The following is a 23446-nucleotide window of genomic DNA, read 5'->3' as shown; positions in this document are numbered from 1 at the left end:
GTAGCTAAGTTAAATTTGGTTGAATTGCACATTGATATGAATCTAGGACAGTGATTCTCAAGTTTTGGCACACATAAGAATCATCTGACATTCCCCCTAAAAATGCAGATTCATGGCTCTCATATCCAGAGCTTTTATTCCTAGGACTTGGGTAGGACATAGGACTCAACATTTTTAAGGTGCTTCTGATCCTAGGCTGTCCCTAGGGCATCATTTTTTTTGAAAAATTGACCCAGCTACTTTGTTTCTTTTCTCCTCTTCTTTTTTATTTTAATTCCTATTTGTTGGCATGCCTCTGTAGATGGTTATTTATTGTCTCCAAGGTCATAGAGATGACTTACACCTAATGACTGGACAGAATTGCATTGAAAAGCCCTGAACTTCCCTTTCTTTCCTCAGGCAATGCCCAGAGGGATACCAGTGTATGAAAGCGGGAAGGAACCCCAACTATGGTTACACAAGCTTTGACACTTTCAGCTGGGCCTTCTTGGCATTGTTTCGCCTTATGACCCAGGACTACTGGGAAAACTTGTATCAATTAGTAAGTAACACCTCTTCTTCAAGTGCTGTCTCTTTTTCTTTGGTGACAGAATTTACATGAGACATAGGGTTGGGGACATTCTGTATAAGAGACCTTTAGTGAGGACATTATACAGAATCCTAGGATGGGATTTCTCAGAGTCAGCTGGTTTACAAAATGAAGTGAATTCTCCCACCTCTTGCCCGGTTTCTTTAATGCTCTTCATGTGTAGCTGTAGGGCTCACAGTCCGAGAGCCTCTCGCCTGGCCTGGGAATCTGCTGTCTCTACCTACTTCCTGTCATTTCACCGGACCATCTGCAGTATTTCTCTTTTTGGCTTTTTGGGCTTAGGTCATCTTTTTAAGAAATATTAATTAAACATATTGTGCAAGGCACTCTGCCAGACATGATGAAGATGAGATTTTTATCCACAAGGATCCTGGAGCCTAAATACGCCAACATTTTGAGATTTGTAACACATTGGGATTTGTTCAAGCAGGTTGTGACAGATTTTTAAAATAAATAAATAAATAATAAGGCTAGTACCATTCTGTTGGGCTACTTTGGTGACTCTGGGCAAGTCATTTAACCTTGCTGGTTGCGATGGAAAAGTTAGTCTAGGTGATTGCTGAGGGTCTTCCAGCCTAGAAATTCTATGATAATCCGTTGTTTTCCATTTGACCCCAGCTTTGATAATGCCAGTTATTCTGAGAATGAGAAACATGTCCACCTCAGGCATGAAGGAAACTCTTTAAAGGAAGCTTCTTATCCATATCTCCTAGAATTCTTCCTTTCTGTTGTAGAGCCTAATGTATTCTCAGGTTCAGATCTTTCTCATGAAATATTTGTGGCTGTTGCGCCATGAAATATTTGTGGTTGAAAAGAATAAAGATGAAAAGTAAGTAATAGTGGGTTGCATGTACATAACCTAAAGCCCCATTGTCCTTTGATGTCTCTCTGCTTGTTGCAATTGAAAGGAATCCTCCTTCCTTTTCCTTTCCCCCCACTATCCTTTATGTCATATCCCTCTTTAAAAACTCATCCTACTGCAAAAGGACAAGGAAGGATGTCACTCTGGACAGGGACTTTCTGTGAGTTGGACCTGATCCCAGCGATGGAATTTGTCTGTTAATGTTCTTCGAGGACCAATAGATAAATGAGCTGAGGTCTTGTATTCATTTCTTCATGCTTGTTTTAGAACCAACTGACAAAGTCAAATGTAATTCTTAGCCCAGAGCAGTTTTTCCTTTAAAAAAAAAATTAAGCATTTTTCTAGGAAAGGAATATGTATATATATTAGGATCTATTAGGAGTATATGGACACAGAAGAGAACTTTTTTGTCACAATAAATGGGGATACTACTGACATTTACTGCGAGTTGAGGGTAAGGGGAGGCCCCTGGGAATGCTAAGTGTTCTGCAGTGTGAAGAAGTCCCACACAGTGAAGGACTGTCCTGTTCAAAATGCAGCAGTGGCCCCACAGAGGAACGTGTTTGCAGCCTGGGTCATTTGATGCAAGCAACTCAGAAAGTGGTCTTTGTCTTCACAGACCTTACGAGCAGCTGGGAAAACGTACATGATCTTCTTCGTCTTGGTCATCTTTGTGGGTTCCTTCTATCTGGTGAACTTGATCTTGGCTGTGGTGGCCATGGCTTATGAAGAGCAGAATCAGGCAACACTGGAGGAGGCAGAGCAGAAAGAGGCTGAATTCAAAGCGATGTTGGAGCAACTGAAGAAGCAGCAGGAAGAGGCACAGGTTGGTGATTCGTTCTTTGCAACAGTCCGTCCTGCCAAATCACCGTGACTAAGGCCCATCTGATTGCCACTCTAATTGATCTGTTTAGGCACACTGTCAAATAGAAGGCATTGATCTGATTAAAGTAACCCAAGTAACAACTGCAGAGGGTCCGTCCAACTATTCCATTTGTCTTAATGGCCAAATTGTTTGTTAATATGATCTTTTGTTGAATTTCTCACCTGTTCACTGTCCAACTGCAGTGATGGCTGGGGAGGAAAAAATGTGGCCAGAGCAATTTAAGTAATACTTCCTGTAAGCATAGCCTTTTTGTTGAGGAAAATATTAGGATCTCCTTCAGAGGTACTCTGTGGTCATGACAAGTATCGAAAAGAAGATACAGGTAAAATATTAAAGTAAAAATTAAAAAAAACAAACTTGTGATCCTACCACCATAACACTTTACTTTTTAATCCTTATCCAAATATACATGTAGTTTTACATTGTTGGGCCCACAATGTATAGTATATTTTCTTAGCATTGATTTTCAGGGTTGCCCAGAAAGGATTGTTTGGTACTGAGAAGGCAGCCAAGTTCTTGTCTGAGATACTCAAGAGAAGAAATTTATTCAAGAGAATAAATCCTGAAGTTCTCCCCACACAGTTCTCTGACTGATTACACAGGCTGTGAGCCACAATACAGATTCAACTAGAAAATGCAGGTGGCCAGGCCCTGGCCACAATCCCCTCTGATGGGCTGCTTTTCTTTCTCCCTTTTTTCCCTCCTTTCCCCGCCTATGGGAGCTGAAGCGATCTGCACTATTTGCTTGGCTTGGGGTGGCTCCAGTTAATTGCTTCTGATCCGGTCTGTTGCTGTGGCCCCTTTCCCAGGCGGCGGCGATGGCCACTTCAGCAGGAACTGTCTCAGAGGATGCCATAGAGGAGGAAGGTGAAGAAGGGGCAGGCTCTCCCCGGAGCTCATCTGAAATGTCTAAACTCAGTTCCAAGAGTGCCAAAGAGAGACGTAACAGGAGAAAGAAGAGGAAGCAAAAGGAACTCTCTGAAGGAGAGGAGAAAGGGGATCCCGAGAAGGTATTTAAGTCAGAGTCAGAAGATGGTATGAGGAGGAAGGCCTTCCGGCTGCCAGACAACAGAATTGGGAGGAAATTTTCCATCATGAACCAGGTAAGCTCTGCGCCAGGTCATATAAGCCTAAGAAATTCTGCTTTTCCTAACCTTACTTGATTTTCTTATTCCCCTTTGGTTTTACATTTTCCAGACCCAGCCCTGCATCCTCAAGTTCACCTTTCTATGCTCCACATTGTTTTCCTCCGGGAGAACGTGTTACCAGCGTTTTAGGACTGTCTGTGCTCTAACCCTGCTCTCCCTTCTCTGCTCTAAAGCTGGCCCTAGGACGGCATGGTCAGCTTTGGCAGATTTAACTTCAACAGAAAAGTCTGTGTCACATGAGCAAGCCTTATGTTCTAAAACAGCAGGAAGAAATTTTCTCCTCTTAGCATCTGAACTTCAGAATTGAGATCAGATACCTCTGTTTAAGAGTTGCATGTAATTGTAGATTAAAAGAAAAGTCATGAAACTCTTTAGGTCACCTTATTTGAGGGTGGCAAGTTACAGTAATTAATTATTCTGGATATATACTGTCATGCTGATAAATTAGCCTATGCTAGATTAAAAGCCTCTAGTTTTACCCAGCTTTTTTTTAACTTTTTTTTTATTGAGTTATAGTAATTTTACAATGTTGTGTCAAATTCCAGTGTAGAGCACAATTTTTCAGTTATATGTGAACATACATACACATTCATTGTCACATTCTCTTTCACTGTGAGCCGCCACAAGATCCTGTATATATTTCCCTGTGCTACACAGTACAATCTTGTTTATCTATTCTACATTTTGAAATCCCAGTTCCTTCCCACCCCCCGTCCCCCTGACAACCACAAGTTTGTATTCAATGTCTATGAGTCTGTTTCTGTTTTGTATTTATGATTTTTTTTTTTTAGATTCTACATATGAGCGATCTCATATGGTATTTTTCTTTCTCCTTCTGGCTTACTTCACTTAGAATGACATTCTCCAGGAACATCCATGTTGCTGCAAATGGCATTATGTTGTCAGTTTTTATGGCTGAATAATATTCCATTGTGTAAATATACCACATCTTCTTTACCCAGTCATCTGTTGATGGACTTTTAAGCTGTTTCCATGCCTTGGCTATTGTAAATAGTGCTGCTGTGAACATTAGGGAGCAAGTGTCTTTTTGAAGTAGGGTTCCTTCTGGATATATGCCCAGGAGCGGGATTCCTAGGTCATATGGTAAGTCTATTCCTAGTCTTTTGAGGAATCTCCATACTGTTTTCCACAGTGGCTGCACCAGACTGCATTCCCACCAGCAGTGTAGGAGAATTCCCTTTTCTCCACAGCCTCTCCAGCATTTGTCATTTGTGGACTTTTGAATGATGGCCATTCTGACTGGTGTGAGGTGATACCGCAACGTAGTTTTGATTTGCATTTCTCTGATAATTAGTGATACTGAGCATTTTTTCATGTGTCTATTAATCATGTGTATTTCTTCCTTGGAGAATTGCTTGTTTAGGTCTTCTGCCCATTTTTGGATTGGGTTTTTTTTTTTTTCTTATTAAGTTGTATGAGCTATATATATATATATATATATATATATCTGGAGATCAAGCCTTTGTCAGTTTCACTTGCAAAAATGTTCTCCCATTTCGTAGGTTGTCATTTTGTTTTACTTATGGTTTCCTTTGCTATGCAGAAGCTTGTAAGTTTAATTATGTCCCATTTGTTTATTCTTGCTTTTATTTCTATTGCTTGGGTAGACTGCCCTAGGAGAGCATTTTTGAGATGTATGTCAGATAATGTTTTGCCTGTATTTTCTTCTAGGAAGTTTATTGTATCTTGTCTTATGTTTAAGTCTTTGATCCATTTTGATACCCAGCTTTTTTAAGTGGGGAAGCTAAGAGAAAGAGAGGGGAGAGGACTTATGGATACTTACTGATCATTGTTTTACTATAAATTTCATCACATAAGAGATATTTTTGGATTTCAAAAAATATTACCAAAGTCCAGTTTTTAGGCCATTTAAAGAAGTTTTGTAAAGCATAGAATAGATTATAGTTACCAGTTATGGCAGTGTCTCTTCTTGTTTCCCAGAGATGTTTCATTGTGCCTCTTCTTGCCTAGTTCAATCTTTTGCTAGTCCAGTTCATTTTATCACAGCAAAATCCCTTCTTTCTATTCCTGTTAATCCTGTTTTAGTTCAGACTTTTGTATTATTTTGTTCTACTGAAGTTATCCAGTGCAGTTTCACTCCCTCTCGTCTTTCTCTTTCTCCTTAATGTTTTATATTTTGTCCACAGATCACTTCCTAAAACACATCTCTCATCATTCATCACAGGCGTTTGTGGAATGCCCACCATGTGTCAAGGCTTGTGCTAGGTTCTAGAGATTAAAAGGTGGTTAGAACACTGTCCCTGCCCTAGGGAGCCTACAGTGTAGTGGGGTAGCCAGATACATTAAAAAAATTATTTGTGTAATGGCATTAATGGTATTATTCCATCATTGAGATATGCTGGGGTGTTTTGGAGGGCACAGATCTATCCCAACCTGGAGGTTCAACAAAGATTTTCTGGGGAAGGTAAATAAAAGATAAACAGGAATTAGGTAATACATGTATGTGTCGGTGAGGGAGCAGTAGGATGGAAGGAAGGACATTCCAGGTTTAGAAGAAAAGTATGTTCCAGTTTGGACATCCCATGTTTGGTTTGTTGGAAGACCAAGCAGAGAGGTCTTTTAGACACAAAAATAATCAAATGATAGCCCAGGGAAGAGGTCCTGAGCTGAGAGGCAGTGATTGAAACCATGAGACATGATGAGATGACTCAGAGACCATGTCAGGTGAAAGAACAGTGGGCCAGCGATGCCACTGATGGGCATCGGAGATGGAGCTCATGAAGAAAAACAAGTGAACGGTCATTAGAGGTGCTCAGAGAAGCGGAAGTTCAGCCAGGCCTGGAGAACACAAAGGTTGGAGAAAGCAGGGGAGTGATCAACGGGTTGAAACTTAACAGAAACACTTCACGAGATCAGAATTGGAAATGTCCATTGGATTTGGCAGCAGAAGTCACTGAGAGCATTAAAGACACATTTTAGCTCAGGGTAAGGATGGATGCCATATTGAGTGGGAAGTGGAGACTTCTCATTCAAACTTCTTTAAAGAATATGGGTGAAGACAAGCATTTTTATAATCTCTTGAGGGGGAGATGGAAGTGGAAAATGGAGTAGAATAGAAAAGAAAATAGAGCACAGTCTTGGGAGATGTGAAAATAGATGTAGTCTCTAACAGAAAACGGGCATCTTGTCCCCCAAAACATGAGAGCGGTGGGGTCAGGCGTGTGTGGGTAAGTTTGTAGTGGGGAGTAGGAAGTTGAGGAAGATGACACCTGACAGCTTCTCATTTTCAATAACATAGGAAATTAAAAATCTCATCGAAGAGAACAAGAGGTTGAATTGGGAGATTTAAGAAAATATTGACAGTTTAGAATAGTTATTAAGAAGAACGGGAGAGGGAATTGCCCTAGAGAATTCCCTGTTTGCTAGTGAAGTCCCAACCCTTCAGCACGGAATTCATAGCACTGCCCCTTTCCCGGACACAGCCTACCTTGTCAGTCTCCAGTGACGGTCACGGTGCCCCATCAGGCACCCTGTACTCACACCAGAATGAGCTACGAGATGCTTCTCATTATGATGTTTGTTTTAGCCCCTCTGTTTTGCTCCAGAAACAGCTTCTCCACAATGACTTGTTTCTTCCCATCTCTGAATATCCACATTATGCTTATTCTTCACATCCTTCTCTCAAGAAACCTTCCCTCTCCCTCCCCCATCCTGCACCCAATTGGAGATTACCATTTCATCTTTCCATTGTGTTTTATACATACCTCTTTATGTTTTGCCTTTTTTTTTTAATGGAGGTGCTGGGGATTGAACCCAGGACCTCATGCGTTCTAAGCACATGCTCTACCACTGAGCCATGTCCTCCCATTATGTGTTGCTTTTTACTCTGTGTGATTTTATGTTTAATAATGTTCATATCCTCTCCTTTCTTAGATAAAGTCCTAAAGTCCAGGCCTGCTTCTACGCACATTCAGATATTTGTTGGGAAAATGAATGGAGGACTTTTATAAATCTGATTTAACCCCTACTGGGAGTTCTTTATGGCCTGGAAGCATCTCTGTCTCACCTTCACCTCATCGTTCTCCTAGTTCAGCCTCTTTTGGGGAAAAGTGTGACTGCAGCTTTGTTGTAATCCAACCCCCATGCTGAGAGCCGTGGCTGAGCAAGTTATGCATCCGTTAGTGCCGTTAACACCTTGGTGTTCAGTGGTCTCTGATTAATCTGTAGGCTTCAGCGCAGAGTTACTCTGATTGCTCCCTAGTTCAAAAAATAAAGCTAGTCTTTTGAGATGTCCTCCTTTGCATGAAAATGTTCACTTCCTCTAATGTCCCCATCTGAAAAAAACTGTGGATTCCTAGAGGCCATGGCTGGCTGCCAAGACTTGCTTAGAAGCCCCACGCTGTAGTCATATTCTTTGTCCTAGGGCTCTCCTGCAGTTTCTCTAATTTTTTCTGGAAGAATAGTTGAGGAAACTGAGGCCTAGAGAGATTAACTAATTTGTCTAAGGTTATACAGCTAATAGGTGTTGGAGTCGAGATTTGAATCAGGTCCTTCTGCCTGCAAACCTTGTACTACAGTCTAGAGCCATGCCCTCCCCACTCATCTCCATGCATACATGGTCATCTGTTACATGGCTTAACAGTGGATGTGGCTTCAGTTTTCCCACCACACAGTTCAAGTGTATGTCTGTTCCCTGTACTGCAGATCTGCTGGGATCCTCTTGAAATGGCTGCCCAACCTAGCTCCTGCCCACTTCTCTCTAAAATTACTACTGTGTTTTTAGGGTTTAGGTGAGTTTATAAATGTTAGATTGAATCCATTTTTGCAAAGTATTTTAATTAATCGGTTGTAACAGTTCTCAAACTTTTTGGTGTTAGGACCCCTTTATAATCTTTAAAAATCATCGAGGACCCCAAAGAACTTTTTTAAAATGTGCTTTTAATTGATTGTATTAGAAATTATAATTAATTTAAAAATATTTGTTAACTGATTTACTTAAAAATAATGAAAAACTCATTATATGTTTAACATATACATATATAAATCACACATATTTTTATAAAAATTAACTGTTTTCCAAATCAAAAAACAATTTAATGGAGAAAGTGGTACTATTTACTTTATTGCAAATCTCTGTAATCTGTGGTCTAATAGGAGATAGCTGAGCTATCATACCTACATTTAGTCTGTTGCAGTATTTTTTGGTTGAATTATTTAAAGAAAATCTAGTTTCATACAGATATAGTTGGAAAAGGGAGGAATATTTAAATAGCCTTTTCAGATCATTATAAATATCCTTCTTTTATGCTATTCCAAAACTGGATAGTGGTAGATTTTTAAATAATTTGTTGCATCCTGGAATCTAAAAGTGTATCAGTAACTTGGTACTCTGTTACATTAAAATCCTTTGTCGTATTTTGCACTGTAGATTTTGAACTTGTGCATGATTTGTAGCGTCCTGCATTGATCATTTGGGAAATACTGGGTCACTGAGTTTTATAGATCTTCCAAGTACTAACACACAATATTTAAAAATCACACACGTTATCACTATCAATCTCATCAAAAAAGTTTTAAATACTGTGAAACTGTCAGGCTCACAGAGTCGAGTATATAACTGTAAGAAAATGAGAATGAAGCAGGGAGGGTATAGCTCAGTGGTAGAGTGCTTGTTTAGCATTCATGAGGTCCTGAGTTCAATCCCCAGTACCTCCATTAAAAAAAAAAATGAGAGTGATGAAGGCAGATATCATCTTAGTATTATTATGAAATAGTTTTAATCTTGTGATATCCCCCCACCCCACAAAAGGGTCACAAGGGCCCCAGGAGTTCCCAGACCACATTTTAAGAACCACTGCTGTGTTGGAAAGAAAAAGTAAAGTGAAGAAAAAGTGAAACATGACATGGAAACAGAACATTTAAATAGTCAATTTATTACATTCTAAACATCCCAGTCTTTGTTAAGCCTTATCCCAATACATAGCTGATGTGAATGCCCTGAAATTCCCAGTTAATTTTTCCATGTAACGTGAGGGCCACTCCTTCAAATCGAGAACACCCCAGAGCTATTCAACCAAGTAAACACCTAGACCTCAGGTGGTATTTTTAGTTAGCTGTGATTTGACTGTCTGAAAAGGACCAGAAGCTTCTGGTTTGTTGACTGGAAAGATTTTGAAAACAAGACCCATCTCATGAACTGGTCTGGATCCCAGGAGTTAATAGAGCCATGGGTCCTAAGTCATCACTGAAACCCTCCAATCCAGGAAAATTGAGATTGAGGAGGGCCTGGGGTGGCTGCCTCCAGGAGGTATCTCCTTGAAGAATTGGCTCAGTCAGGATTAGCTACTGGGTACAAGGAGAAATGGGGCAAGTCATCATTCCCCCTTCCACATTCATTGCCGTCAGATCTTTTTGCCAAGAATGGGTCGAAGAATTACAGAATAATAGATAAACTGTTTCCTTTTAGTATGTATTGTCTCAGGATCCTGATTTCCCAAGTGTTCATGGGTCACTGAATTGGTCATTATCTTCCTTATCACTTTCCTTCCTGTCAGTTAAGAATAGTCAGGTATGTTAGATCTCATATAGTATACAATATTTCCTACTAGGCTACAGGTTTCTAGAGGGCAGGAACTATGTTGCATGTCTTGTTCACCACTCTATCCGTATCACTTAGCACGCAATAGGTATTTAGTGATCATTTGTCAAATAAAAGTCAAACCTCTTTCCTAATGTGAAGGCCTAATGTATCAGGTAGTGTCAGCACCCAGCATTGGCCTAATGAAAATCACAGATTCAGCCCAGGGGAGCTTGCTGTGAGGAGCGAGGCAGTTTTTTTTATTTTCCATATTTTATGATGCTTTGACATGTAAGGAGCTTTGCTGACTGGCGAGAGACTGTCCCTCCAAGTGCCAGTTCCTAGAGATAGCCAACAGCTTGCTAGGAAGTATGCCTTTCATGTGCAGATCAACCAATCTAGGACCCTTATCGCCAGCCTCCCTCTGTCTGACTCACACACCAAGGCAGTATTTCTCATGCCCTAAATCACTCCAGGGCCAGGACTTACAGGACTGATCTGATAGCCCAGAGCCTGTCTGGAATTATTCAGACTGTCCAGTTCTACACTTGTTCCAATCTGCCTACTCTGCCTCGCCCATTGCTTCCCGAGGAAACCACAGTAAAGGCCCTGGGCCGTGCTTTTCCCTTCGCTCCTTCTGCCTCCTGGCTGACTCCAGTACCGCCCCATGAGGCCCTGTGTAGCACGCTGTGGCACTATAGGTAATAAACTCTTCTTTCAAAGGCACTTGGCTCTGTGTCTGTCACCTTACCACACCTGATGAAAACAAAATCATAGATACATTCTAAGACACTTAGCAGTCTTCTGGCCAGCCACTTTGTTTAGAGAAGTGCTTCTCAGTCTCTCTAGTGAAGGACCAGGTTCTGTTTTTCCCAATTCTTCATGAACTGATACTCTTGTAAAATATAATTACAATAAATTTCCTGAAAACTTATCACTCTTGGATATTGTCTAAATGCTATTAAAATTTCTAAATGCTTCTAATTTTTACTATCTCATTGCAAACCAGTAGCAGATCGTATACTAGCCTTGATCTGTGAATCACACTTTGAGAACTGGTTCAGGGAAATGAATCAGTGAGGGCACCCAAACATATGTGTAAGGAGAGGAATAGCAGGCAGGAAGCTGGAGGAGGCCCTGATCCCTTTACCAGTCCAACAACACCGAGAAGGATGTGTAAGAGCTGGCCCTATGTGCCCTTTTAATACACAGTGACACCATCCACTCATAAAGGAGACCCGACCAATGCAGCTCCTCCTCTCTTGTGCAGAGATGGTGCGGAAGAGCAAAACAAGTCAGAGTGATCAGGAAAAGGGTCAGAGATGTGGCATGCCTGCATCCTCTGTTCTTGAGGCCTATATATAGCATATGGTTTGATTTAACAATAACTTTTATAGAAGATGATGTATGATTAATGGCTTTCTTGATGTGGCTCCCAGTGATCATAGTCATTGATTATCTCAGAGATTTGTGAGTTGCTTCAAGCCAAGGCAGGAAAAGACTCTACATAACAAGGGAAATACAGGTGAGGGAATGAAGGATGACAAAACTAGAAATATCCAAAGAAAATGTACCCATCTGGGCATGGGGGCTTTGTACATCGTAGGGAGAGAGTGGAACTGGGATCATTTTGAATCTAGAACTAGAAGTGGGGTTCTCGGTAGCAAAAAGGATGGGAATAGTAGAGAGGAGCCCTACAGCCATTCTGGGGTTATCAGCAAAAGTATTATTTTAAAAGGCTTATTTAGCACTTTTATTATATGCACTGTTTTGGCATAGTTCTAGAACTTTCACAGTGGAATCGTTTTACAAAAAGGTTAAGACCTAAACTCTAAGGCAAAAATCCTATGTAGTTAAAAGTTATCTCAGAAGTTCCTTCAAAATCATAATTGGGCAAACTAAGTATCTCGGGGTAGTAAGGAGGATTGTCCGAGGTCAGCTTGTCAAGTTTCATTCTCTCAGAGCAGTGGTCTTCAAACTGGGATTGCATCCCCTTGGGGCACTTGAAGAATTTCCAAGCACAGTTTTAAGGACCCTGATTTCCAGATCTTTAAGTTGCATATTCCTGTGCCTAAGGTTAGCCCTTTGGTCCAAAGTCACACCAGTTCTCCTTTCCCACTTTTCTTTTCATAGTCAACCTTCTCCCACTTTATAAAAGGAAGGCGTACCTCTCTACTATCCCAAATCCTAAGTGGTGTATTGCTCTAAGGTATAGAAATCTTTGAGGGTGCCAGAGAAAGAGACAATTGATTATCTTAACATCTACAAAGTTTTCTTTAATCTACGAAACTTAAATCCATTGTAACACTTTTTGAATTTACCTATCACATGCTTCTTTTGAGAGTGAACTATAGAGTTATAATCAGGGACATTTGGGATGTTTTAAGTTCAGGAGCAGGGCAGATGTCCCTGGGATACATACTAATACAATTATTAAAAATGAAACAGGAGGTCATACTTTTTCCAATGAAAATAAGTCTGATTTGGCCAATTGCTTTGACAGTGGGGACTGGCTTTGCCATTTAGATCATGTGGTAGGCATTTTTGTAAATTAAATGACCTAAACCTGTGGCTTTAAGGTTTTGATGAAAATATCTTTAAATCATGTGATAAGCTAAAATCATTTTATTCAAAAATTAACTTGGCAATGCTATATAGAAATTGACAATATTTTGATTATTCCAGCCTTTTCTGTTGAGTTAAATAAGGTTCCTTTAAAGTAAAAGAATAACCCCTGTAAGAGGTACTGATATAATTATTAGTAAATAATAAATAAAGCCTTTTAATATCCCTAGGAATTAGGAAATGGAATATTTCTAACAACTAGGTAACAAACCTGTTGGCAGACTGGGTGGTTTTCAGTTCTATACTTTCAACAAAATTGAAAGAGGGATTGATTTTTTTTTAACTTTATTGAAGTATAGACAGTTTACAGTGTTGTGTCAGTTTCTGGTAAGGACTTGATTTAATTGTCAGCTGATAGATAATTAAGATAAATTTTGCTGATAGCTTAGTATGTAATTTTGGCATGTAACTTGGAAGGAGTTCAAAGAATTGACATTACTCTAACAAAATCCTTCTGTTCCATGTGGTAACAGGTTTCTCCGCACTTAAAATCTAATATTAGAAGGGAGCAGAGGGGTTAATGTTGAGCCATGTCTGGTTCTAATAATAAGTAATACTATCTCCAAATACTTAAACACCAAAACACCAATTTAAAAAAACTCATCTTATTGAGATATATTTTAATAAAATTCTTTTTAAGCTTAGTAATTACTTGTAAAATGTAGAATATATTTGTGATCCATTGTATTAATAAGAATTATAATAAAAACTCAATTCAGGAGAAATTTAAAAATTCTTAGAGATTCATGATCACAGGAAAATTTTTTAAATTTTAAGTACAGTTTATTTATTAATTTTTTGTTGCAGAAAAGTATTTAAAGGTGATCAATAAAATACATTCAGGCATAAAAATATACATTAGCATAAAATTCTTCAGGGAATGTAGCATGTGGAAGTATAAGCTGAAGGAGAAAAAGAAATGAGGAAAATTTCTAAGTGGTAAATAAGAATTTTATTTTAAAATGTCATTGCTGGGAATTATGTAATTTACAAATATGTAAACTTAAGATTAAAAACATAATAGACTTTAAAATAGAGTAGGAGGGGACAGATACCATTTTACACCAAAGTAAAAAACTTGAAGAACACTGTCAGCATAGTTCTCAACCTCCAGGGCAGGTGGTACCCATTGAGAGAGCAGCAGATGACTGGGCACTTCTAAATTCTCTCCTTTTGCCAAGTGTGGCCTGAAGTCTAACTTGGTGAATTAAAGGCACACTTCACGGGAGCTCATAGTAATGAGAACTAGACATTGATGAATTTCCTGGTGATTTGCTGCATACAACATGAGATAAAAGCACCGTTTCCATGCATGGGTGAACAGGGCATAGAACTTCTGAATGGTTAATGGGTCAAAGACATGTGCCTCAAGGGTATGACGCAAGAAGAAGTGTCATGATGGGTACTGAACAACAGAAATTCAGCATCTGGATTGCTTTCTAAAAACACCTGTGTTCTGATTAACAGGAATGCAAGGATGGCTCCTTTGCTCATCGTCTGTGGGGTCCCCTTCCCGACTCCTGTCTCATGACTGCCTCTCTGTCTCCCTCTCTTCCTGTCTCTACAGTCACTGCTCAGCATCCCGGGCTCCCCATTCCTCTCCCGCCACAACAGCAAAAGCAGCATCTTCAGCTTCAGGGGGCCGGGGCGGTTCCGGGACCCGGGCTCGGAAAACGAGTTTGCAGACGACGAGCACAGCACGGTGGAGGAGAGCGAGGGCCGCCGGGACTCGCTCTTCATCCCCATCCGGGCCCGCGAGCGCCGCAGCAGCTACAGCGGCTACAGCGGCTACAGCCAGGGCAGCCGCTCCTCGCGCATCTTCCCCAGCCTGCGGCGCAGCGTCAAGCGCAACAGCACCGTGGACTGCAACGGCGTGGTGTCCCTCATCGGCGGCCCCGGCTCCCACATCAGCGGGCGTCTCCTGCCAGAGGTGAAAATAGATAAGGCAGCTACTGATGACAGTGTAAGGAAGTACACAAGTAGACCGAGGCTAGGCATGGCAGTCTCTCCCGCTCCCTTCCTCTCTTCTCTCCCTGTTCTGCCCATTCCACTGGTCTCTCGGCTACACTCCATCCTGACTCTTGTCTCTACCCACAACCACTTCTGTTTTCTCCCTCCTCGTTTGTTTCTGTTTCTCTCTTGAGCCCTCCCCCTTTACACGCCCTGTTTCCTCTGTTACTTTATTCCTTGCTTTATCTTCCCCATCTTCCTTTCTTGTTTCTGACTTTTGCCCTTTCCCCATCAACTCTTTCCTTTATTTTACCTCTTTTTTCTTTCTCTCCATCTTTGCACGTCTCTGTCTGCCTCTCTCTTTCCCTCCGCCCACCTGCTTTGACTGAATGCCTCTGGCCAGAGGATCCTGCCCAGATGGAATGAGAAGGGCGTCTGCCACCACCAATGACCAAGTCTGAGCGGGTTTGGAACTACCACTGCTTCCTTTCCCCCACGTCCTCCCTCCTTATAGGGAAACAGCTTGGAATTTAAAGCTCTTAGCCTTCTATATTAAAAAGAAAAAGTAGCATAACTTTGAATAATTTTCTTAGTCTCCTCTCCAAGAATGAGATGTGATTTTTTCCGAAGAGGAATGTGCGGGCATAATGCTGAAGGTGGGAAGTAGGCACTGGGAGAGCCAGGCAAGGAGAGGTTAAGGAAACCAGTGGAAAACTGGACCTAGACATTTAAAAGGGGTTGAGATAGAAATAAATCAAAGGAGGGGAAAGTAGGAGGTTGGGGCAAGAACACATGGTATATGGGGGAGGAAAGAAAAGGGAAGAGAAAGATGAATTTTAAATGTAATCAAATGTCAGGCTCTGGAGGAGTTGCATATAATAGCTTCACAAAATCACTTGTCTAGGGGTTAGGATAACGGCTCCCCTCTTTGGGAAAAGCCATCTCAACATTTCTTTAGATTCTAAGCTGTTTGTACCTTTTTCCTAGTTTTAAATTCTTACAACCTAATGATCCTAACCCTTTGTATCTGTTAACTCCTCAACCTTCCTCAGTCCCTCCTTAGCTGGTCTAAGCTTCTTGAGATAGCATGTCGGTCTGTTTTGTTCTAACACTTCAGTTTCCTCTAACACAGCATGAAGATAGCCAACCCTTTAATTAGCATGCTGCATGGGTGGAGGAAAACTGGACAATCAAGGATGGAATTATTCAGAATGATCTGTTTTCAGGACAGTTTTTGACTGTACAGATACAAATTCAGAAGGCAGTTAGGATATTTGCCATTGTCCTTTCTCTTCCTGCCTTTTCATTTAAAAGCAAAACATCTTCCCTCTTAAGTTTGTGTAGCTCTTTACAAGCTACAGATTACTTTTACATACGTTATTTATTCTGAATAAAAATCCCATATGGGTGACAAAGTGGAGCTGATTATCCCTGTCTTTGAGATGGGGAAACAGGCTCAGAGAATTTGTGCTCCTTGCAGTTACACAGCTCACCATTGATAGAACCAGAATCCTAGACCTTTCAGAAACCCCAGTCTTCCGTTTCTCAGTTGATTTTAATGTCTTCTCGGCCCAGTCACATGGCCATTGCTCTTCTAGAGAACTGTTTAAGACCAAGAATAATAGGCTCAATAATAATGACGAACAGTGGTTCCAAAGGCCCCCCCCAGATCAGATAGTTGGCCAAAATAAATGTCATGGATGATTATCTTTACTGTAAATACAATTTTTGAATTTTGCTAATTCTGGATGTAAATTTTGGGCTCCACAATTAGATAGATACTTACATTCTCTGAAAAAACAAAAGGTGATTATCACTGAAGGATGAGGCGTAGGTCAGTGTGGACGTTGCAGTTGACACAATTCAAATGTTGAGACCCAAAGTAAAATTGATATCCTAGCAGTTTTTAAAAATATTTAAGCCGAATAATATATCTTGCTTTTTCTTTGAAGAGAAAGGTATTAGAAAAGGTGTCCAGGAAGGAGCTTGAACTTCAGCTTAAAGGCAGATGAGCAGGTTTGCGGGTTTTGTTTTTGTTTTTTTAACAGCTTCTGTTATATAGTGTGGGAGAAAAATTTGAGAGGCAGTTGAGCAGATGGCTGTGGAATGTAAGGCTGTTGTGGCTGACAGAATGCTGGGTTTTGGGGGTCCTGCACACTCAACACCCTGTAAGCACTTAGGAGAGTCTTTGCAGTGGCCCCAGATAATGATGGTGACACTTGAGGATTCCCAAGGCCAGGAGGTCAGATCCCAAAGTGGCAAGAAGATGAGATGAGGCAAGACTATCATTCCCAAGGGCTTTGTAACTAGGAAAAACTATCTTGTTAGAAGCCATAAAGAAGCACCTCCTGGTTGCTAATGGTGTGGGAAAATATCTAAGTTCTATTAATAGGCCCAAAAGACAAAACAAAACAAAAATAGAATGCATGTAGTTTGTGTGGTATGATATCAGAGCTATATAAAGGCAAACTGCGTATAGAAAAAAGATGACTGAGTAAAAGTTAACAGTAGTGGCCTTTGGGAAGGGAAATTCTTAGCGACTTTTCTCCCTTGCAGTTTTCTGTTCTTTGTGGTTTTCTACAATGGACCTAATAATTATAGCTATTGTATACTGCGTTCTGACTGCACTATGCAAAGCACTTTGTATGCATGATCTCATTTAATTCTTATAACCTCCCCATTCAGTAGGTGGTTTTATCCTATTAACAGATAGACTCAGAGATTTCATGACTTGTGGAAATGGAACCAAGGGCTTCCTGATGCCAAGAGGCCTTCCTGACTGCTTATTTGAAAGTAGGAAAACAGTCGTTTATCATAGAAGGAATTAATATGGTCATATTATTTGCATATTGGGCCTGCAGCCCAGGCCAAATGAGCAATTAATACCTCTTTGGGCTAAGGTATAGTGATTCTCACTGTCAAAACATTTTGGATACGTGTGCAGCCGCGGATTAACCTGGCTTTGCCTGGACTGTCAGAGTGCTTCCAGTTACTGGCTCGTGCTTTATGGAGTGGTGCTGGAGCTGTCAGTGGTCCACAAGCTGTTCTCACACAATGTTAATGCTTGGGCTGTGCCACATCTGTATTTTTTTTTAGGCTCAGATTAAGAAATATAGTATTTCCTATTAAAAAAAGACATCCAGACATCACCTCATTAGAATATCATCAGGAACTATTTTCCATCTTCATTAATTATTCAGTTGTGATTAAGTGGTGATGATTTTTTGATAGTTTGAGAATTTTCACTTTTGCATTTGCTGAAGCAGAGGACAGGGGACTTTTCCCACATCTTCATCTCCGAGCTGGAAAATCATTGCTCTTCACTCATAAAGGAAGCAGGTGCCACTGACCATCCCCAAACCACATGTAACTCAGAAATCATGTTGTGAGTGTACAAGCATTATCTCTTTCAACGCTCACAGCCCCCGCCCTCTGAGTTAGATTCTACTGTTGTCTGCATTTTACTGAGGGGGAAACCAAGACTTTGAGAAATAAAGTAACTTGTCCAAGTTTGCATAGTAAGTAGTGGAGTTAGGATTTGAATCCGAGCAATCTAACTCCAGAGCATTAACCATTAACCATTACACTGTGCTAACCATGAAGCCTGGGTTCTTTATTTATTTACATGATCCTGAAAAATTAACCTGACCTCTCTAAGCCCATTTATTTCCTTATCTGCAAAAAAAGAGATAAAAGGACCTTTGTTTAGGGCTATTTGAAGATTAAATGTTGTAACAATTATAAAATGTGAAGCGTATTACTTGGCCCCTCCTTGGTATTCAGAAAGCCAGTTTCCATTCCTTTTCCTATACTTTTTTGGCCCTGAGAAGTAGACAGTGGGATTTCTACCAAATTGCTTGACTTGGAGAGAGTCGAATTTCTTCTATGATTCTAAAGATCCTTTGAGAAGGAGAAATTGCTGTACAGTTATTTTAAGGCAGACTACAAAAATTTAGAAAGTCTTGAACAGGAGGTAAATGGCTAGGTTCTAAGGCCACTTCTAGAATGCTGTAAATTTTAGTTCCAAGAAAGGTGACTAGCTGATAAATTTCCAGTTATGTGTTTCCATGTAAAAACAGTTTAAAATCAGTAACACGCTAAGCTTCCTTGGGCAGAACCTGCCTTCTGCAGCTCCTGTAGGGCATCTGTCTGAGAAGGACACTGCAATTTAGGAGGTAGGAAGTCAGTGGCTAAGTGCCTAATACTCTTTGCGTTGAGTTAAGAGAAATGGGACAAATTTGTACTGGGTTTAACGTAATTAAGCTTCTCAGTTGCTTCCTCTGTTACTGATAGTTTTGCACCAAGGCTCCTTAGGGGCTGAATTTGAAGAAGACAGAGCCTCCTGGCTTTAAAAAGTTGTTAATTCTCCTCCTCCTTGCCTGGCAAAACAAAACAAACAAAAATAGACATCTCCATTTGCCAAAAAAATGACCTGAAGAGCTAAGGGAGGGGAGAGAAAGACTATGTGATCTTTCCTCTGGACCTTGGGTCTCAGCGTTGTTGGAGGAAGATGCCTTCTCGCCTCCCAGGTGATGAGAATTGGGCAGCTGAGCCAGTAGCAGAGACATACCTCACGGAATCCCAAGCAGATTCTAGGTGGGACGTGACTGTGAAGCTGCTTTACATGGGAGAGAGTCTGCTCCAGGTTTTCTTCCCTTCATTGGCCATAGTCTGACACAGGAAACAGTAGCCAACATTGCTGATAAGAAAGTAAATGGTGCAGACACTTTGGAAAACAGTTTGGCAGTTCCTAAAAAATTAAACATAGAGTTAACCACGTGACCCAGCAGTTCTCCTCGGTATATACCCAGGGGAATTTAAAACAGTGTTCACCCACAAATTTATACATAAATATTCTTAAAAATCGTTATTTATAATAGCTAAAAAGTTGAAACAATCCAAGTACGTACTAGCTGATGAATGGAGAAATAAAATGTGATATAGTGGAATCCCTACAATGGAATATAATTTAACCATAGAAAGATACATACATGCTGCAACATGAATGAACCTTGAAATCATTATGCTAAGCAAGAGAAGCCATGCACTAAAGGCCACATATCATATTATTCTATTTATGTGAAATGTCTAGAAGAGGCAAATCCATACAGAGGGAAAGCAAGTTATTGGTTGGCAGGGGCTTGGGATTGACTGCTAACAGGTACTATGTTTTTCTTTGGTCTGATGAAAATGTTCTGGGATTAGATGGTAGTACAACATTGCAAATATACTAAAAGCCACTGAATTGTGTACTTTAAAATGGTTCAAATGGTGAATTTTATGTTCTGTACACTTTATGTCAATTTTTGTTTAATTGGAAAGAAAGAAACACTAGCCAAGTACCTGACAGCTTCTGTAATTTTTGTCCCTGTTCCTAATTTAGGACCGACCAGAAAAAGCCAAATATGCACCCCTAACCAATCACATCGGCTACCCTGCTGCCAGTTAACATGCCTGAAGCTTCCTGCCAGCAGCCTTGAATCAGGCACGCCTGAAGCCTCTTCTTTTTTTCGCTATAAAGCCTTCCTACTCTTCTGTCTGCCTTTGAGTTTCCACCAGAATGCATGTGATGGTGACTGACTCCCTCACCACATCAAGCTCAGAATAAATAGCCTTTGACTTTCCCATTTGTTTGACCTTCTTAATTTCCACAATACAGATAATATTTTATACATATTTACACGCTCTGCATTCCATATTCCTTCTCAAAGGAATTCCACTGCATAATCAGTATTGCAGTAGTACATTGGGTAATCGGCACCCAAGAGTTACCGAAGATGTGGGTGAAAGGGAGGTGGAGAAGGAGCTTCTAATCAGTTGAGAGTTGTTCCCTCTTTACCACAAGACTCTCCCATTTCTAGTCAACCCTCTGCCCCCAAACAACCATTTCTGATTTGTATCATCCTAGATCTGTTTTCTTTCATTTTTACAAACTCATACAACGTGTTTTCTTTGCTTTACTCAACAAAATGTTTTGGAGATATATTCATGTTGTTTTGTGTACCAGTAGTTCATTCTTTGTTATTGATGAGTGGTAGTTTATTGAATAAATGTACTGCAATTTGTTTATTCATTCTCCTCTTGTTGGATATTCAGATTGTTTCCAGTTTGCGGTGATAGAGTAAGCTTGCCGGAAGCATTCTCATACAACTCTTTTTATAGATAAGTGTTTTCATTTATATTTCATTTCATTTATAATTTCAGAATGAAATTCCTAGGTCATATGATAAGTATATGTTTAACTTTATAAGAAACTGCCAAATAGCTCTCCAAAATAGTTGTGCTATTCTCTTTAATATTCCCGCCAGTAATGTACTAGAGTTCCAGTTGCTCCATATCCTAACCAACATTTGGTGTTGGTTTTAGCCTTTAGTGGGTATAAAATACTACCTTATTGTGCTTTTAATCTGCATCTCTTTGATGACTAATAAGGAGGAGCATCTTTTCATGTTATTGTCTTCTCATTTATCTTTGTTACTCGTTTGTTCAGATCTTTTTGCCCATTTTCATCTGCACTATTTATCTTTTTCTTACTGATTTTTTACTTTTTTAATATGTTCTGGTTACAAGTTATTTAAAGATAGATAAAATTTTTAATTTTGATGAAGTCAAGTGTATCATTTTTTCTTCTTTTCTGGTGTTTTTTGCATCCTGTCCAAGAAATCTTTGCCAGTCCCCAAGATCGTGAAGATATTTTTCTTCTATAAGCAGTATGGTTCTAGGTTCAGGTCTTTGATCAGTTCAATTTAATTTTAATTAATTTCCAATTTAATTAATTTTTGTGTGTACAATTAGGTAGGAGGCAACCTAGATAAGTATCCAGTTTTTCACCTCCATTTATTAAAAAGACTTTCTTTCCTCCGTTAACTTGGTCAAAAATCAATTGATGTACATGTGTGGGTCTATTTCTGGACTCTGTTTGTCTATATTTACACCATTCCTGTATTTGTCATAATCATTTAACTTTATAATAAGCCTTGAAATGAGATAGTGTGAGCCCTCCAAACAAAAAATACTATTTTTGAAGATTATGAAATAATCAAGATTCTTTCGCTATTCTAGTTCTTTTTAAAAAGATTGTTCTCCTGTTCTAGATCTATTGCATGTCCTTTCAAAGTTTAGAATCATCTTGTCAGTTTCTTCAAAGAAAAAAAGCCTAGAATTTTGATAGTGATTGTGCTGAATCTATAGATCAGTTTGAGGGGAATGAGCATCTTAATTATATTGTCTTCCAGTGCATGAGTATGGTGTATCTCTCCATTTATTTAAGTCTTCTCAAGTTTCTCTCAGCAAAGTTGTATAGTTTTTAGTGGGGGTCTTGCAGATCTTTCATTAGTTTTATTCATTAGTATTTGATATCTTTTGATGCTATTGTAAAAGGCATAATTAAAATTTTTTATTTTCAATTATTTGTTGCCAGAATATAGAAATACAGTTTATTATTATATATTGGCCTTATATCTCACGACCTTGATGAATTAATGTGTTGATTCTATTAGCCTTGGAGGGATGGTTTTTGTTGTTGTTGTTTTTAATTGAAGTATAGTCAGTTTACAATGTTGTTTCAATTTCTGGTGTACAGCATAACAGTTCAGTCGTACATATACATAGATATATTTGTTTTCATATTCCTTTTCATTGTAGGTTACTGCAAGATATTGACTATAGTTCCCTGTGCAATACAGTATAAACTTGTTGCTTATCTGTTTCATATGTATGGTTAGTATCTTCAAGTCCCAAATTCCCAATTTATCCCTTCCCACCCCTTCCCCCCCGGTAACCATAAGTTTGTTTTCTATGTCTGTGAGACTGTTTCTGTTTTGTAAATAAGTTCATTCCACTTATAAATGATATCATATGTTATTTTTCTTTCTCTTTCTGGCTTACTTCACTTAGAATGACATTCTCCAGTTTCATCCATGTTGCTATAAGTGGCATTATTGTATTCTTTTTATGGCTAGATAGTATTCCATTGTATAAATATACCACAACTTCTTTATCCAGTCATCTGTTGATGGACGTTTAGATTGTTTCCATGTCTTGATATTGCAAGTAGTGTTGCTATGAACATTGGGATGAATGTTATCTTTTCAAATTAAAGTTCCCTCTGGATATGTGCCCAGGAATAGGATTGCTGGATCATATGGTAAATCTGTTTTTAGTTTTTTGAGCAATCTCCATACTGTTTTCCATAATGCAAAATTTTTGTAAATTTTTTTTGTGAATTCCATAGGATTTTTCTACATACACAGTATTTTCTATGAATAATAGCAACTGCAATCTTTATGCTTTTAATTTATTTTTCTTGCTATATTGCACTAGCTAAGACTTGAGATACAAAACTGAATAGAAGTGATAGAAGCAGACATCCTTCCTTGTTTCCAGTATTAGAGGAAAAGGATTTAGTGTTTTACAAAGAAGTATGATGTTGGCTGTAGGTTTTCATTGATGTTTTTTATCAGACTGAAACTGCTACATTGTATTCATGGCTTACTGAGGAATTTTATTATGCAGAAGTGTTGAATTTTATTAACTGTTCTTTTTCTGCATCTCTGTGGGATGATCAATGGTTTTTCTCCTTTATTCTGTTAGTGTGATGAATGACACTGACTTTTTTCCTAATGTTGAATTAACCTTGCTTTCCTAGGATAAACCCTGTTGGTCATGATGTAGCATGCTTTGGATATATTGCTGGATTCTGTTTACTCTTATTTTATTAGGGATTTCACATCTCTGTTCATGAGGGATATTGGTCTCTAATTTGCTTTTCTTGTAATGTTCTTGTCAGGTTTATTATCATGGTTTTGTTAGCTTTATAAAATAAGTT

The 23446-nt window shown here is 39.4% G+C and overlaps 1 protein-coding gene and 1 non-coding gene across 8 annotated transcripts in view; one reads left to right on the top strand and one right to left on the bottom strand.

Annotated features, from left to right (window-relative positions):
• SCN8A (sodium voltage-gated channel alpha subunit 8) overlaps nucleotides 1–23446 on the top strand; it is a 165247-nt gene that overhangs the window by 89616 nt on the left and 52185 nt on the right. For all 7 annotated transcript variants that reach the window (XR_012078339.1, XM_072972777.1, XM_072972775.1 and 4 more), the window contains 4 exons: nucleotides 400–541; nucleotides 2071–2277; nucleotides 3147–3440; nucleotides 14237–14599. Coding sequence is in view for 6 of the 7 variants with exons in the window: in XM_072972777.1 (XP_072828878.1) it covers nucleotides 400–541; nucleotides 2071–2277; nucleotides 3147–3440; nucleotides 14237–14599 (1006 nt within the window). In the remaining variant the exon portion in view is untranslated. The remainder of the gene's footprint in view (nucleotides 1–399; nucleotides 542–2070; nucleotides 2278–3146; nucleotides 3441–14236; nucleotides 14600–23446) is intronic.
• Nucleotides 7260–7332, bottom strand: TRNAS-AGA (transfer RNA serine (anticodon AGA)). The gene has a single exon. It is a non-coding gene; the product is annotated as a tRNA-Ser (tRNA).

Source organism: Vicugna pacos, chromosome 12 (genome assembly GCF_048564905.1).
Source record: "Vicugna pacos chromosome 12, VicPac4, whole genome shotgun sequence".
Lineage (NCBI taxonomy): Eukaryota > Metazoa > Chordata > Mammalia > Artiodactyla > Camelidae > Vicugna > Vicugna pacos.
Note: the sequence above shows the minus strand (reverse complement) of the source record. Positions and strands in the feature narration are given on the sequence as shown.